The sequence below is a fragment of the Oncorhynchus clarkii genome, chromosome 1, assembly GCF_045791955.1.
Source record: "Oncorhynchus clarkii lewisi isolate Uvic-CL-2024 chromosome 1, UVic_Ocla_1.0, whole genome shotgun sequence".
NCBI lineage: Eukaryota > Metazoa > Chordata > Actinopteri > Salmoniformes > Salmonidae > Oncorhynchus > Oncorhynchus clarkii.
Genome location: NC_092147.1, coordinates 60881331 through 60899588, shown reverse-complemented (window position 1 = coordinate 60899588; position 18258 = coordinate 60881331). Strand labels below are relative to the sequence as shown.

Here is an 18258-nt window from a genome sequence, read left to right as displayed (position 1 = left end):
TTAACTTGGGTCAAACGTTTCGGGTAGCCTTCCACAAGCTTCCCACAATAATTTGGGTGAATTTTTTGCCATTCCTCCTGACAGAGCTGGTGTAATGGAGTCAGGTTTGTAGGCCTCCTTGCTCGCACACACTTTTTCAGTTCTGTCCACAACTTTTCTATGGGATTGAGGTCAGAGCTTTGTGATGGCCACTCCAAAACCTTGACTTTGTTGTCCTTAAGCCATTTTGCCATAACTTTGGAAGTGTGCGTGGGGTCATTGTCCATTTGGAAGACCCATTTGCAACCAAGCTTTCACTTGGTCTGCTTGTGTTGACTGATGTCTTGGGATGTTGCTTCAATATATCCACGTATTTTTCCATCCTCAAATTTCCATTTGCACCAGTCCCTCTCTCCTGCAGCAAAGCACCCCCACAACATAATGCTGGCACCACCGTGCTTCACGGTTGGGATGGTGTGTTTCTGCTGGCAAGCCTCCTCCTTTTTCCTCCAAACGAAACGATGGCCATTATGGCCGAACAGTCCTATTTTTGTTTCATCAGACCACCAGAGGACGTTTCTCCAAAAAGTACAATCTTTGTCCCCATGTGCATTTGCAAACTGTTTTCCGGCTTTTTTATGGGGGTTTTGGAGCAGTGGCTTTTTCCTTGCTGAGCGGCCTTTCAGGTTATGTCGATATAGGACTCGTTTTACTGTGGATATAGATACTTTTGTACCTGTTTCCTCCAGCATCTTCACAAGGTCTTTTGCTGTTGTTCTGGGATTGATTTGCACTTTTCACACCAAAGTACGTTAATCTCTAGGAGACAAAATAAGTCTCCTTCCTGAGCGGTATGATAGCTGCGTGGTCCTATGGTGTTTATACTTGCATACTATTGTTTGTATAGATGAAGGTGGTACCTTCAGGAGTTTGGAAATTGCTCCCAATGATGAGGTCTTGGCAGATTTCTTTTGATTTTCCCATGATGTCAAGCAAAGAGGCACTGAGTTTGAAGGTAGGACTTGAAATACATCCACAGGTACACCTCCAATTGACTCAAATGATGTCAATTAGCCTATCAGAAGCTTCTAAAGCCATGACATCATTTTCTGGAATTTTCAAAGCTGTTTAAAGGCACAGTCAACTTAATGTTTGTAAACTTCTGACCCACTGGAATTGTGATACAGTGAATCATAGGTGAAATAATCTGTCTGTAAACAATTGTTGGAAAAATGACTTGTGTAATGCACAAAGTAGATGTCCTAACCAACTTTCCAAAACTATAGTTTGTTAACAAGAAATTTGTAGAGTGGTTGAAAAACAAGTTTTAATGACTCCAACCTAAGTGCATGTAAACTTCCGACTTCAACTTTAAGCATTCAGACACTTTGCTATAAGACTCGAAATTGAGTTCAGGTGCACCTTGTTTCCATTGATCATCCTTGAGATGTTTCTACAACTTGATTAGAGTCCATCTATGATAAATTAAATTGATTGGACGTGATTTGGAAAGGCACACATGTCTATATAAGGTCCCACAGTTGACAGTGCATGTCAGAGAAAAAACCAAGGCGTGAGGTCGAAGGGATTGTGTCGAGGCACAGATCTGGGGAAGGGTACCAAAAACATTCCTCAGCATTGAAGGTCCAATAGAACACAGTGGCCTCCATCCTTCTTAAATGGAAGAAGTTTGGAACAACCAAGACACTTCCTAGAGCTGGCCGCCCAGCCAAACTGAGCAATCGGGGGAGAAAAGCCTTGGTCAGAGAGTTGACCAAGAACCCAATGGTCACTCTGACAGAGCTCCAGAGTTCGTCTGTAGAGATGGGAGAAACTTCCTGAAGGACAACCAACTCTGCAGCACTCCACCAGTCAGGCCTTTATGGTAGAGTGGCCAGACGGAAGCTACTCCTCAGTAAAATGCACATGACAGCCCGCTTGGAGTTTGCCAAAGGGCATCTCAGACCATGAGAAACAAGATTCTCTAGTCTGATGAAACCAAAATTGAACTATTTGGCCTGGAGGAAACCTGACACTGCTCATCAACTGGCCAATACCATCTCTATTGTGAAGCATGGTGGTGGCATCTTCATGCTGTGTGGATACTTTTCAGCAGCAGGGACTGGGAGACTAGTCAGGATCGAGGCAAAGATGAACGGAGCAAAGTACACAGACCCTAAGCACACAGCCAACTCAATGCAGGAGTGGCTTCGGTACAAGTCTCTGAATGTCCTTGAGTTGCTCAGCCAGAGCCAGACTTGAACCCAATCTAACATCTCTGGAGAGATCTGAAAATAGCTATGGAAGTGGCACTCCCCATCCAACCTGATAGAGCTTGAGAGGATCTGCAGAGAAGAATGGGAGAAACTCCCCAAATACAGGTGTGCCAAGCTTGTAGCGTCATACCCAAGAAGCCTCAAGGCTGTAATCGCTGCCAAAGGTGCAAAAGTACTGAGTAAAGGGTCTGAACACTTGTGTAAATTAGATTTTTTTAAATGTATTTTTTAATATAAATTAGAAAACCTTTCTACAAACTGTTTTTGCTTTGTCATTATGGGGTATTGTGTGTAAATTAATGTGGGGGAAAAAACAATTTAATCAATTTTAGAATAAGGCAACAAACGTAACGTAACAAAATGTGTAAAAAGTCAAGGAGTCTGAATATTTTCTGAGTACACTGTATGCAGTGGCACAAGGGTTCATTCTTGAAAGGAAGAGGGCAGAGAAACAGTGAGGACTACAGTATATCTGGCCATTGAAAGCAGCATGCTTGAATAGGCCAGACAAGAGAAAGCTGTTCCTGTAGCACTCGAGAGGACATTTTTATGTGTTGAATATTCATTTGATGTTTTGGGTTAAGCCCAGATCATAAAAACAAATATAGTATTGAAAAAAGTTTGCCTTCTGTTTGTAGCTTACAGGTACAGCACATAAACTTTGACAGTAAGCAATATTATTTAATGATACATGTTTTGATGATCCCAACACGTTTTGATTAGGGTGTTGACAGATAGGCTATTTGTGACCAACCAAAAATGCAAATACATAGTACACAAGAGTCAGCCAGAGATATAATAATTTGACTATTTTCTACATTGTGTGCAAAGCTGTCATCAGGGCAAAGGGTGGCTACTTTGAAGAATCTCAAATATAAAATATATTTTGATTTGTTTAACACTTTTTTTGGTTACTACATGATTCCAGGTGTGTTATTTCATAGTTTTGATGACTTCACTATTATTCTACAATGTAGAAAATAGTAAAAATAAAGAAAAACCCTTCAATGAGTAGGTCTGTAAAAAAAAAAAAAAAAAAAATTGAAATGAGTACTGTAGGTGTGTCCAAACTTTTGACTGGTACTGTAAATCGATCAACAGAGATTTCACCAGTGAGACTCCAGAGTACTCTATTAGCAAAACAATGTATATAGTATCTTTAAAAGGTTTGCGTATCCAATCATGCGCCAACCTGAACTACAAGTAACTGACAAAATAAAGCAAACACCAACATAAAGGGTTTTAACAGGGGCACCACGAGACAAAACAGCTTCAATGCACCTTGGCATAGATTCTACAAGTGTCTGGAACTTTATTGAGACACCATTCTTCCATGAGGAATGGCATCATTTGGTTGTTGATGGTGGTGGAAAACGCTGTCTCAGCCACCGCTCCAGAATCTCCCATAAGTGTTCACTTCACATGTGGTGACTGAGACGGCCAAGGCATATGGTTTACATCATTTTCATGCTCAAACTATTCAGTGACCAGTCGTGCCCTCTGGATGGGGGCATTGTCATCCTATGGGGACATAGCCATGGTAGCCAAAAGAATGGCCTGCCCATCATTTTATACAGTACATGAACCTAAGCATGATGGGATGTTAATTGCTTAATTAACTCAGGACCCAACCTGTGTGGAAGCACCTGATTTCAATATACTTTGCATCCCTGATTTACTCAGATGTTTCCATTATTTTGGCAGTTAGCTGTAGACCTATATTAGACTTTGTATGGTATTGTTAGGTTCTTATTTGTCAGAGTAAATAACTCACGGACACTAGAGAAGCTTAACAAAGTTTAATTATTCCCAAAGGGTCGTTACAGCTGTAATTCAGACAAAAAAAAACATTTCACACAAGCACGGATATTTAACCCTTTCTCCTAGGCTGAGTCTCCTCCTCCACAACTGAACAACCAAATGCATCCCTGCTGCTAGACAGAACCTTAGTGATATCTGTTCTTCCTCACTTCATCTGTCCTGACCTCTACCCCAAAGTGCTCACTCCTCCCCAACTCAACCCTGTCATGTTTATTGATACCAGACTGTGTCTCTCCTCCTCCCAGATGATCCCTGGTGGCTAACAATAACATATCCCAGTGCCATTTGTTCATTTCTAAGATCGCCACCCATCTCCCCATGCCTGCCACATGTAATCGCTTCCCTGCACTCAACACATTCCAAGCTTAGTTAGCACACACTATATGCCTTCCTCCTATAACCCTTGACTTCTGTTTCTTACCCTCAACCTTATCACTCCATCAGTGCAATTAATAAGTAACATTTCATATTCCCAGAACCCAACAGTATGTTCAGAAAGTCTTATGACAAACTCTAGCCAAGATATAACAGTCTTGAAACTCCATATCTTGAATACTGTGTCATGCAACTCTGTACAATTTTCCCCCATAGGAATGCTACGGTATATATAAATGTGGCTTAGTTCCTAGAGAAAGGTTATTTTGACAAAAATAACCCAGACGTTAATATACAATGAATTATTGAAAAATAGTCTAGCAAAGTGGAAAGGCATGTCGACTAAATTACCATACCATATCTCAGGCAGACAGGCATGTGCACAGATAGGGCTCTACCTGTGCAGAGCACATGCCCCTTAGGCCTTCCAGTCTCCAAAGTGCCCTTTTGGTTAGTGGTATATTTCCGCCACACAAAAAAAATGTTGCGTATAGATTTTTTAACGTTGTTGTTCAGAATCCACCGTTCGCAAGTCGTCATGATGTCATCATGTTCGCCCTGCCCCACCCAGTCTGTTGGTTGCTCCTGTTGATCTGCCCTGTACAGAGCTCGAGTGCGCCCGGTTGTGCCTGTTTCCCAGTCTGCCCTGCAGGAGATTGCGGGTGCCCAGTATTCAAACATGCATGGCTTGAGACATGCGGTCGGTCACCTGTCGAGTGTGTGTAGCTAGCTACCTAGCTTAAATATCAACAGTACTGTCACAGCAGCAGAACAGTTGATTGACACCTGGGCTTTTTCATTTTGAGCACCTGTCCCCTGAAAGGTCTGTGCACAGCCCTGCCATATCTGAATTATGGCTCACTCTTCATGTGAAGGAGAAAGATGCTGTAGATGAAAACAATAATTACTAATACTGAGGGGTAGTCTAATCTCAAGTGTGTAACGTGTTTGATTTTGCTGTGCAATAAAAAAGGAGAAATGACTCATTTGTATTTGTAAAAAGCTTGATTTATTTAAAAGTAATTTCATGTCTGGGACAAATATAACAAATCATAAGAGCTCATCAACAAAACTAAGAGTAGAACCTAATTAAAAACACGAGCATAAACATAACGTGGTTACAATAGTGTGCTGCATCAACCACAGATATTGAGAGCAGAGTGGAATATGAATTGGACTGTAGAGGTTTGTTCATTTTGACTTCAGTTCTGGAGAAAACCAAGCGGCAAAAAAACAGAACTATAGGAATTAGTTAGGCCAGTCCCACTCTACAGGATTTTTGTGTAGATTCAAAGCCACAAGAATCCAACGCGGCTTTAGAGTAATCCCATCAGCACTGCATGTGCAACAATACTACAGAGCACCCAAGTCTGTAACCACTGACGAGAGCCTATTGGAGGAGGAGGAAAAAACATGACCAAGCGGAAAAACCATTGTTACAGTAAACTTCACTGTAATAACTTTACTTGACAACCAGCGTCATAAATGTTCACGTTCGCGGTCATAAACATGTCATAATATGTCATAACAGCTGACATAACTTGTCACAACCTGTTATAATAGATTTAGACCTGTTGTGACATGTATTGTGTTATTTTATGGCTGGTTATGACACCTGTCAAAACACTCAAAAGCTACCACACAAGGCAAAACATTCCATTACATCCTGGCCTACGTGTAAACAGTATGTTTATGTATGTGATATAAAAAATATAAAAAATGGACCATGTTCAATTAGAATTTGAATTGCGCACACATTGATGTCGGACGTGCACCTACCCCAATGCTCTGTTGCTGATGACTGGGATGAATGCACGATCAGATTGCAGGAGCAGGACAAGACACCTTCTTTTTGATTGATGACTGATATAAGGGCATGTACGTGATAGGCCGATCTGGCTTGTATGATTATGATGGTCGTGATGCTTCGTGACAGTTTCATAAATTGTATTTTCTTAGTCCACGTAAAGTGTCACAGGGAGGTCATCATGCTTCACGGCAGTGCAATAAACTTCATTTTCTACGAGATCATTTTTGAAAAATGACAATAAAAAAGAAGCATGACTGTAACAAAAATATATTACCACAACAACAAAGGATTTAAGAAAGAAACATTCAAACAAAAGGAAACATCTTGGCAGTGAAAAAACTCATTTGAATAAATGTGGGTTTTGACACTCTGATGTAGGTGTCATAACCAGCCATAAAATAACGCAATATATGTCACAAGAGGTGTAAATATATGGGTCATGACAGTGTTATGACCATATTATAACAGGTTATGACACATTATGTCAGCTGTTATGACATATTATGACATGGTTATGGCCATGTCATAATACTTGACACTTGGGTGTCAAGTAAAGTGTTACCTAGCAGTTACCCTACCGATAGAATGCAGCTGGTACAACGTCAATTCTGGTTTGGAACTGGCTTTTTCCTAACCACATCATTGGCCAACTGTTTACAGCGATTCAAAACAAAATACAGTACATCATATCTGAGAAAACTGTTCTGCTGGAAGGATCCGCTGTTTCTGTGCATCACATACTGTAAGGTTGAGAAATGCCTGTGTATTGTTGCGTATGTTCTGATACACAAGTAGGTATTTCGCTTTACTTACAGTTGCAAACAATACTGTTACACTACTGTGTGTGTGTGTGTGTGTGTGTGTGTGTGTGTGTGTGTGTGTGTGTGTGTGTGTGTGTGTGTGTGTGTGTGTGTGTGTGTGTGTGTGTGTGTGTGTGTGAAACAGCTGAAAGCTTTATCCTGCAAACTAGAGAATAATCATTATGCTTAATTGTATGCCAAAAATATGTTTATTTTTTTCTGCATATCTCAGCATACCTCTTATATGCTTTTCTGCTGCTCTGCTAAAGTCTGGGTAAAATATTTAAATTCATGTGAGTTTTATTCAGTACATTTAGCAACTGCTTTCTTTTCTAAAGTGTAGCAATCTTGCCAGCAGGAAACCTTGCCAACGAGCTACTCTAACTCTAACTATATCCTGAAATGGCTTCTTGGTAGCTAGTAATGAGGGTAGGAGATTGGGAACCTATCTGTGCTACCTAAAGCCAACTTCATAAAATTGTTAGGTGGCTAGTAGTATCACAGAGAAACAACAACATATTTTTCAACAAGACAAATCTGAGGGGGAACACGCCCGTGTCCACCCTACGGGCATGAGGCCTCTGCATACAGTCAATATATCTTAATCAAGCTTTGCAACAGGGAACAAGTGTTATGCAGTACTGACCCCAAACGTGTTTTTGGAAGGGAAATTCAATTCTTATCCCATATGTCAATATGGGGCAAACTTCTGGCGCTCAGGTTTTTTCATGCCAGCAGTAGGAATCTTAGTGGTGTAAGGGGATAGACCTTGCAGGAGCCCTGAGGCAGCTGCTGGGTGCATAGCCAGCATAGGGAGCGTTTTCATGCCAAGCAGACTGGAAACGGGGACAGCATAGTGCTGGGTGGGGATGGACTGTAAGGTGGAGGGGGAGTGCATGTTAATGGTGCCAGGGACTTGGGTGGTGGCGGCCATGACAGCCATAGAGGTGGGTGTGGAGACAGTGGGAGCAGACTGAGAGAAGCTCATATTGTTGAGGTCAACAGATGACGCAGAGGAAGCAGCCTGCATGGTGTATTTAGCCATCTCTAAGCTGTAAACAGATACAGGGAAGGTAGCCATTTTTGGAAAGGATGGGGTTGGGAGAAGATGGGAAGGTAGGGTTCAGCAAAGGAGTTAAGGGGAGGCATATCCAAAGAAAGGCGGGAAGAGAATGGGTAAAGCATGGGAGGAGAGTGAGAGAAAGGGAAAAAAAGAATCAAATGAGGAATGTTATGTGTTAAAAGCAGTAAGACAAAAAAGTGTTCATGCTTTTGTGAGTTTGGATCACTAGATTGTATGTAGACCCCAAGGCACTTAGATAATATGTAATGCTTTTCCCTAAAACAAAACAATTCCATCCTTCCTTCCTGTCAACACTGTTACATTGACTATATTGTCTGTTGTTTGACTGTCGTGTCTGTTGTTAGACTGTTTTACGTTGTTTGACTATCTTGCTTGTTTTGTTCTCTATTTTCAGTTGGGTCTTGTCAGTTGCCTGTCATGTACTGTAGTGCCTCATGGGTCACAACTCACAACTGACCTGTTAGAGGTAGTGAGGCAGTCTTACCTGACATTGATGAGGTAGTGTGCCACACTGATGCTGGTAGGAGAGCCTATGATTGTGACTTGGCGCATGGGCGATCCATCCGTGGCACTGGCTATCTTGATGTGAGCTCCTGACACCTGGCGAATCTCATTGATCTTGCTGCCTTGTCTGCCAATTATGCTGCCAATAAACTGAGGAAAAGATAGGAAAGTGACAAATTGAAGTCAAAAGACGTGTCACACGTTTCTCTCGTGGATTATCAGTCCAATTAAAACATCTGCACCCTCCATAATGTTATCTCCACCATTTGGAACTCTGAAAAATATTCTCGCCAGCTTGGACATGTGACAATTGGAGATCTGTCCTAAAGATAAGAATAGAACATCATGTAAAGAGACAGCATTCAGTTGGCTTCCGTATCACAACAACAACAACAATCCATTTCAGCTGTCCTTCTCTGTTTGAGAGCAGCGGAACCGGTGCCTAAATGACTGCGATCTGTAGTCTGTACCTTGTATGACGCTGATAAGACTGAGCAAGACTTACGTCGTTGGGTATCGCCAGCTCCTGAGAACTTGTGGCGACAGAGGCATCCATTCCTGCAGAGTAGGACATAGCACTGTTTCCGTATGCACTGAAAGTCGTGGCATTGCATGTCACTGTATATGTATGATCCCTGAGACATGACATTCAACAATTATTTGGTCACCTTTAATTAAAGACTTCAAATCACATTGCATGTACATCTAACATGAAAGCACAAAGCGACTTAACAGCTGTGATTATAAAATGCATACAATTATACATAATGATAGATTAATAATATACCTTAGCATTTCAATCTGTGAATGTATCCTTTGGAATGCATACATGCTCAGCAATACCCTGTCTTTTTTATTTATTTATCAAACAATTGGAATAATTCAATAATTCTCACTGCTGAATATTGTGTTTTTTTTTCTCGGTTGGCTGCTTCTTTGTTGTGGGATAGAATACATGGGGTGGTATAGGTCAGGGGGTGGTAGGGAGGACGTTAGAGACAGAGGAGAATCGTTGCCAAGGTTAAGGAGAGGGGTCTGTGAGATGAGGGTTCTGTAAGATGTAGGCTACCACCTCGTAAAAATGGCTCTATCTTTACAGACATACAGTAAAAACCTAAACATGTAAAAGAAGACGTGGTCTTTCCAGAAGCAGAAGAGGGTTTTTGATTGGTGTGATGAGCACAGAAGAAGAAAGAGGAGCACAGAGAGAGAGAGAGAGAGAGAGAGAGAGGGGGATAAGATTGACTTTCCCAGGGAGCCTTGGGTACGTACCAGGGAAGGTAGGGTTGCTTTGCCCAAGGGAAGGGAGGGGGATATGCTGCATAGCCAACTGGTGAAGCTTGGTCAACTGCAGGGTAGGAAGGAAGTTAGAACTAACCAATCAAACTGGATTATTTCAGCGGAGCTGACAGCTAGAGCTACAATACAGAGCCAATCTTAAATTCAAACACAGAGTTCAGAATGTGTGTTAGTTTGGTGAAGAATTCGACGTTTGACATCAGAATCAGAATTATGCTGGCTTGTCATGGAAGTGATGAGATTCTTCAATATTAGATGTGGTATTTCTATGAGCAAGAGGTGCCAAGTTACCGTTAGCTTATTTTGTCATGGTCCCTTTCTTTTCTCACACTCTTCTGAAACAAAGCAAGCTGCTATGCTAGTGTTAAAAAACACCACAGTACAGGATAGTGTTAGTGTTTCCTCCTTGCTAATGAGTGCACTGAGGGCATAGTGGTGGCTTGGAAGTTGGTGGTGGTTGTGGGCAGGAGTGGGTCATTGGGGTGGGTGTTATTGGATCAGACAAATGCACTTACATCTTGATGTGGATACGCATACTGTCCTTGAATTGTGAAGGCCTGCAAAAATGGGATACAGGAGTGGGGTATTATAACTGTTTGACCATTTCTCCTCTTGTCCCGTTATGATTATTTTCTAAATGGTTGCAACACATGAGGATTTGATGTAGGTCCCATGCTGCTTTGGTCACATTCCCACAATCTGTAGCTACTACTACGTCTATTTTTCGATCCACCTAATTTAATCGAAAGGTTACCCATTTCATTTTTTTTTTGGTTTTGCTTTGCCTAGGATGTCCAATCGGATACACACATTTGTGAAAAGTCATAATGGATTTGTCTGTATGCAAAATGGGAGCCATAACGGATAATGCCACATGGCAAAGCGAGAGGTTTAAGTGCCGTATTTTGTCTAGCGTTGATGCCCATCTGTACACTGCCGTCATTTGTAACGTGGCGATGTGCTTACTAACTGCTGTGTAATTATATGACAGCTCTGACCGAAGACTATAGATGTTTAAAGTCAACTGGCTGTAGCAGCAATTTCACATCTGGCCACTCACATTCTACAAACAGCGGAGAAACGTCAATATATGCGGATGCTTCCCTCTAGTGGTGAAAAGATGCACTGGATGTTTTTTGGGCTAAATGAGCATTGCGTGACATCTCCGAATGTTTTTGTAGCCTGAACCCCAATTACATTTCTTAACTTGATTACTCTGAATCAAAAAAGGCCAGGAAGATGCAGAATCTACCTTTTAATTGGAATAACAGGAAATGCAATTCATTTCCATGAAATTCCTAGAATGAGCGGAATGAGTGCCTAGTTTGCATTTTTCCCAGAGCTCATTTTAATTACGTCTTTAATTACAAGCAGGTATGGTAATGAATATACAACAACAACATTATGTGGCTAGTAGCTGTCCTTCCAGCCTTCCATCGTCATGTAACAGGTTCTTGTCTATCATTTTCAAGGAATGAATTGGGATATACAGACACACAAACAATTCTAATGGACATGCAGGCTTTTTGAACAAGGTTATCGTACATTTCCTGAACATAACATCATCAACCTTAGAAGGCTATTTGATCACCTGCCATCACTTGCCAATCATCAGCGCCAAGGGGCTGATGTGTATATATATATTTGTATCTTACTGTATTGTATTCAAGTGTAACTTTTGTACAGACAACAACAACAAAAAACTCACTTGTGAAGCATGTTGTTGTTGTTGTTGTTGTTGTTGAAATACTGGATGGCCGGCTCCTGGCATGGTCTTGGGGCGATATGGGATAGTTGCTCCTTTGGGCGGTGACTGAAGACACAACCAACCAACAAACAGCAATGACTGATCAGACAAACACATCACTACCAACTGCAACTAGTTAGATCCCATTGTTTCTTAGGCCCTGATATGGCTGTAGTCTCAATTATTATGGTGTAGTTAGATACCATAATTATCAAGCCTTGAGTCGTTTCAGGTCTGGCTATACATTTGAACAATTGGATGCTATAATAATACTGTACGTTAATTGTATTGGCTGGCTTACTTCCAGAATGACAGAGCAGATGTGTCTGACACACTGTGTGATGGCCTGAGGAGTGCCTGAGATAGTAACAGCTCTCTCAGTGGATTCTGGCAGCATGTCCCCTGCAACCTGCACCTGAGCACCTGTGGTCTGAACATCACATACAATGGGAGTCAATTACAAAGAGAGGCCATCATTTGTCAAAAGATTCCTTTTGATCATGTATTATTCCTATATAACTGTACAATGTCTGAATTTGTATTTATTTTTTTGACATGCACAATGTATATGTTGTACAAATTAGTCTCTTGTGACACTGCTAGCCAGTGCACACACAAGATTTGGTTTCTGTGTTCCGAGATTATGTCAACATAAATATTTGACACCCAATTACTTGGAGAGTGCAATCCTCCTTCATAGTTAATGTACTATGTTTACTATGAGGATTTAGCACCCAATTCCATGGATGAATACGAATGTTTGCGTGACCACATTGTTTGGTACTCCAGGCTTATCAGTCTCCCTGAATAGTGTCGCGTGGTGCTGGTGCTTCATTGTAATTCATTTACTTGAGGCTGTTTCATTGGGTGATTGAAAGGTTAAAATGGGATCATCAAATGTAGCCTGATCCCAGATATATGCTGTATAAACAACAGATCTGGGACCAGGCTAAATCAAATGAGCTCCCGCTAGGACAAAATTGTTGTCAAGAGAGACAGAAAGTAATTGAGAGATGCTTCGGGCCTAGCTTCTTCTACCTCTCTGATCTCCTTGATCTTGGAGCCTCCTTTGCCTATCAAGGAGCCACACTGACTCCCTGGGAACACAAGGCGGAGTGTCACTGGAGGATGGCTTGTTACCGTGCTGTTTGTCATTGCAGCTGTAATGTCCTGAAATAGAGGTTAAGACAGTTTTCAGGTTATCAAAACATAGGGCTGTGAAATCTCAGAAATTCTAACACGTTCCTGACAAAATCTTTTGTATTGTATCATTCATTGAAGTCAAAGGAAGTTTTGTGTGAAATGTGGCCCAAAGTGAGGGAATGAAGTGCATTTTTACTTGTAAGATATTAACATAAGGACACACCAGATTACATGGTAGCAGAGTCTTTTGTTACCTCCTCAAACTTCTCAGCGATCATAGAGAAAGCTTTGAAGATGCCCTCTGTTGGTCCTGTGATGGTAACAATCCTCTCTGGAGAAGATCCCTCCGAAATGTTGATGCGAGCGCCACTCTAGAAACACAGTTGTCATTTTAGGTGAGTCATGTAAAAAATAGCCTTTTTCCCGAAAGCATATTCCAATTCTATTGGAATTAGCATTTTATTGCATTTGTTTTGTCAGAAAATATGTTTTTTTAAATATATATACAGTTGTAAGGACACGACTTACCTCCTCTCTCATCTTTTTGACGGTTTCCCCTTTCTTTCCAATTATGCTGCCCACTTCCTGTTAACAATGAGACACCAAACAAATATATAAATCAATAAAATGATGACATTCAAACATTTTTAACGTGATCCGACGATCGGAATCATGTAAAAGAATAGAGATATGTTGCAATGATGAGACGTGTTTACCTTCCCATGCATCAGAAGCCGTAACGTGAGGGTAACATTCAGCCCCCCCTCTGAGGCCCCACCTTCCTTGTCAGACATATTCACACTTATCAACGGTCTAGACACTCAGCTTCATACAACACTCTGTAGACATAAAGAGGGACCCAATTCACATGAAACTGGCATAGTCAATTGATTTTTGTTCAGTCAGTCATAAAATTAAATTAGAAAGCCCTTCACGACCCTTGAAATGCATCCAGTGTAACATGCAATCAATACAATTATATGTGGAGGCTTTCCCAGAATGAATGAGACAATGAATTTGTCATTTTACGATTAGAGAGTTGTCCCTACAGTGAATGTAATTGTCTTTGATTTTGACCTCAGGTTTTTGCCACATCACTTAAAAGTGAAATCGAAGCCTCCAGAGTTAATTGTGCCCACGTACCGGTAAGCATACATAGTTACATATTTTTTTATCATTATCCCTATGATGCAAGGCTTATCATTATGATCCTGTTTTAGTGGTTGATATCTGTGACTGGGTCAAATTTGCTTTGCCGCTGGTGTGATGCTCACATTGGACTCCCTCATTAGTTCCAGCTAAACAGAACTTGTGAGACTGTTCTTTGATTAGATAGAAATACAAAAGGAGCTGTTTGTGTCCTACAGGGCTGGAGATCAAGTGATGTCTGTGTGACCGTCTCTAATAATACCCTAGTAATATCACACTGTGGGAACACAATGTCCCACTGTTCCCATGTACCCTTCATCCTATACCCAGAACCACAGAGGAATGTCTCTGAATGTAAGACAGACAGGAGTGGGACACTCAAATATGAACATACTACTTTACTCTGTCGGTGAGTGTGAAGGGACAGAATCCTTCTTTCCACAATCCAAAATTCTATCAGAACTTGCCCTAATCTAATCAGATGTAGGATCATTTTTGATCACTATTTTGTTGCTGAGAATTTGAACTTGTAGTGTACTTGAGGTTTAAAAAGGCTTCTAAAGTTTTTAATTTCGATTTTAAAAAAATCTGATTTGATTTACCCTAATGATAAATGTATCAATCCCTACACCCCCCCCCCCCCCCTCATTAACTACAATCCATTACAACGCCAACGCTTTAAACATAACTGTATTTGTCTTTTTTGTATCTTATCAAGTGTGTCATGCATGACCTTTGACCAGGAGCGGACTGGCCATCTGGCATTTCGGGCAAATGCCAAATGGGCTGGTCAATTTTTAGCCCAGTGGACCTGTCTAACTTGGGTTTTTCGCACAAAATGATCATTATCTGGCTAATAATGTGGGCCTCAAGAAAATAAATGGGCCGGTGTGGGGTCTCTTGGAAAATAAATGGTCTGGTTTGTTAGAAATGCCAGGTCCGATTTCTGGTCCAATTCCACCCTTTGCCCCAAAGATACTTACCTACACCAATAGATGAAGACAACGCTTTGCCGGCATGCCACACCTAAGAAAGACATGGAAGCAACAAGGATTACACACAATGGTGATGGGTAAAATAATGTTTGAGTTTGACAATAACATGTCATTTACATTCAAACAGTACTGTATATGATTCTTTAATTATAATTGCTTCAACATTCATTGCTAAGTCAAGCCTGGGTCAATTCCCAGCAAGCAATTCAAACATCTTCACTCCATATAGAAAATAATATAATATTTCTGCAGACAATAATATTAGGAATTCAAAGTTGTTGAGCAGCAGGGTATATATAGCCTAACAAGAGTGATTCCCTTCTCTGTGTCATTATAATTACACTAAATGCATCCAACAAACAGCAACATCCCAGCCTAATCCTATAGGCCCGGATTTGTTTGGTTAATGCTTAAGACCCTTTTGACCCATTTCAGTCACCTCTAGTATGTCAGCACCCACTCAAGACGACAGAACAAAACGCTCCACAGGAGCAGCCATGAGCATGATTTAACAATTGAACATGTACAGTGACAAAAATGTGTTGATAAAAATCTAATCTTTGTAACCAAACTGGAATTACACTTCAGGGAACACAGGTACTCTTGACTAACTGATTTTCAGGACAATATGAGGATTTTGAATTTGATCTTGTTGAAGAAATGGAACGACATTAATATTGAAATTGAAAGCTTATCATGAGACAAGTGACTTTGCTCAGAGGCTATGTTGTGCGCTTTAAAACTCTCCACCCCATAATTGTGTGTGATAGGGCCTACATAGCATTGTATTACAAAAACCTTCCTCTCACATCATGAAATGAGATTAGGCCCATCTTAATGTGTGGATAAAAGTTCCTCCTCGTATACAAGGGCATAGAACATTGGCAAATATATGTATACTCAAACCCACAATATTTGACCAAAAGCCTTGCTTGAGTTTCATCAATTAAATTCAGTACTGTAGATTCAATGGAATTGCATTGCATCTAACAATAAGGGTTTAGAAATTCAATGACATGGGTAGCTAAGTCTGTGTCAACTCAGGGCAACCGGCTATTGGGCAATTTATTTGTAAGTTGTTAAAAGAACAGGGGATTAAGGTCTACGGTTGAATAAGACTTCTGTAGTTTTCTTATTTGCAATATTATTACCAAGGGAAACATGAATAGCTGCAAAGCCTAATCCTCTATTAGCTACATTGGTTGAGGAGCCTGTAATGTAAAAAAATAACTATTAGTATAAAACACTAACCTGCTGTTTTAGTATAAATATTTGTTCCTCTTCCTCTCTTCTTTGTCACTCCAGAATGAATAGTCCCCTAGTTTTACAGTCCTCGTTAAATGTTTGACCCCCTTTGTTGTCAGTTATTGCACAGAGAAGGGACAGATGGCTTTCTGTGCCCTTAGCCCGGCTGGCTGGATTGAGGCTGGCTTTGCTATTTGTCCGTCCCCCTGGCTTAGCCCTAGATAAGCCCCTACGCAGGGCAAGTGAACCTGCATCTCTCCATGTCAGTGACACAAGGGAGGCATCGCTCTGTGTAGTGAGGGCAGAGCAAAGTGGCTCTTCTGCAGGACACTGTCCTGAGAGAGGTATAATTACAGTGACTGCATGGAGGACATTGTAGAAGTCTAACAATTTACGATCAACAAAAGAATTAACGAGAAAATCCCGTAGAAACTCTTTGTAAACTACATCATTAAATTGTTGGTTGTTTAGATTCTCTGACAGATTAGCAAGCTGCTCCCTACTTCAATAAAGTTAAACACATCACATCAGAAAAATGAAGACAGAACTGACAATGGAGAGTGTAGTTATGTTTGGAAAGACAACCATAGTGTCTTCATGGGGTGCTTTACCCTCACTCTGCCCCTCCCCCACGCCAAGCCCTTACAACCAGTAATGAGGCAATAATGGATACAATATAGCCCTTCTGCCCATAAAGCTGCATTCAGCTGAGCCACCAAATTGTGAAGGGAAATTAATCAGTGAAGCATAAGTGGCATATTTAATTACTGCTGCATCGCTGCATGATAGGAAGACAATAATGGCCTCTGTGAACTTCTCACATCACATGCTTCCAGACCATGTGCTTTGGTCTCCCTACTTAAAAAAAAACACAATTTGTCTCCAACAATGTCCCATGAGTTGGTGTAAATGTGTGTATGTGTTTACAGTTTTTTTCAATGTTAGTGGTATATCTTCACAACTCTAAGTACAAATCTTTAAACTGATAACACTTGACGTGTACCATTTTTAAAATAATTTGTATCCAATGGCAGGTTGTGAGCATGTTGAGAAATATGTCAGTCTTACAGTTTCATTATACTGATACAGTACATGCAGGACCATGACCCAGAACACACCTCCAGCCTTTGTAAGGGCTATTTGACCAAGAAGGAGAGTCATGGAGTGCTGCATCAGATGACCTGGCCTCCAAAGTCACCTGACCTCAACCCAATTGAGATGGTTTGGGATGAGTTGGACCACAGAGTGAAGGAAAAGCAGCCAACAAGTGCTCAGCATACGTGGGAACTCCTTCAAGAGTGTTGGAAAAGCATTCCAGGTGAAGCTGGTTGAGAGAATGCCAAGCATGTGCAAAGCTGTCATCAAGGCAAAGGGTGGCTACTTCGAAGATTCTGAAGTATATTTTGATTTGTTTAACCCTTTTTTGGTTACTACATGATTCCATATCTGTTATTTCATAGTTTTGATGTCTCCACTATTATTCCACAATGTAGAAAATAGTATGTCATTTCTGCCACATGCACCATTGTACAAGATCACCTTTTCTACATAACTTGTCAACTGATACAGCATCGCCTGTATCTCTGCTTGAAATTCATCAGCTTACAGTGTAAAACATGTAATATTGTTATACACAACCCAGGTACTTCAGCAGTGCATTGTACACTACACAATAATTCCAAATGGTAGCCCATACTGTACAGTGACTACACTGTGTCCTTTTGAAGCACACTGGCTGATGGGAATGGTGATGTAGTATTTACATTCACATCCTTATAGGATTTGGTTTTACCTTCTAAGATAAATTGATGTCAAATTGATACATTTAAATATAGAAATTGTTCAGCAGTTAAACTATACACATTACAGTTTTGTTTTTTATCACCTGGAATTTTCAATTCTCTTCGTACAAAACTCCAAACAGTTAACACATGCAACGCAGCAAGTGTCATATTCAAAACGTTTTATTGTGCATTAATTTTATTTGAAGACATCTTTCACCACCATTGATCATCCAAAATACCGGGGGAA

At 40.8% G+C, this 18258-nt stretch overlaps 1 protein-coding gene across 2 annotated transcripts; it reads right to left on the bottom strand.

Moving 5' to 3' along the window:
• Positions 1–5443: 5443 nt before the first annotated feature.
• Positions 5444–16455, bottom strand: LOC139409969 (poly(rC)-binding protein 3-like). 2 transcript variants are annotated; one of them, XM_071155388.1, is made up of 13 exons: positions 16234–16455; positions 14971–15013; positions 13555–13677; positions 13367–13423; positions 13093–13209; positions 12734–12865; positions 11997–12125; positions 11657–11761; positions 10464–10505; positions 9922–9997; positions 9155–9207; positions 8630–8799; positions 5444–8113 (listed from the first exon to the last, which is right to left on the bottom strand). In XM_071155388.1, exons 3-13 carry the CDS (start codon positions 13630–13632, stop codon positions 7753–7755), a joined length of 1320 nt encoding a protein of 439 aa, XP_071011489.1. In that variant the 5' UTR covers positions 13633–13677; positions 14971–15013; positions 16234–16455; the 3' UTR covers positions 5444–7752. The 2 variants fall into 2 exon arrangements, with proteins under 2 accessions (XP_071011489.1, XP_071011496.1); XM_071155395.1 differs by having other exon boundaries at positions 5444–5841.
• Between the last annotated feature and the right edge of the window lie 1803 nt (positions 16456–18258).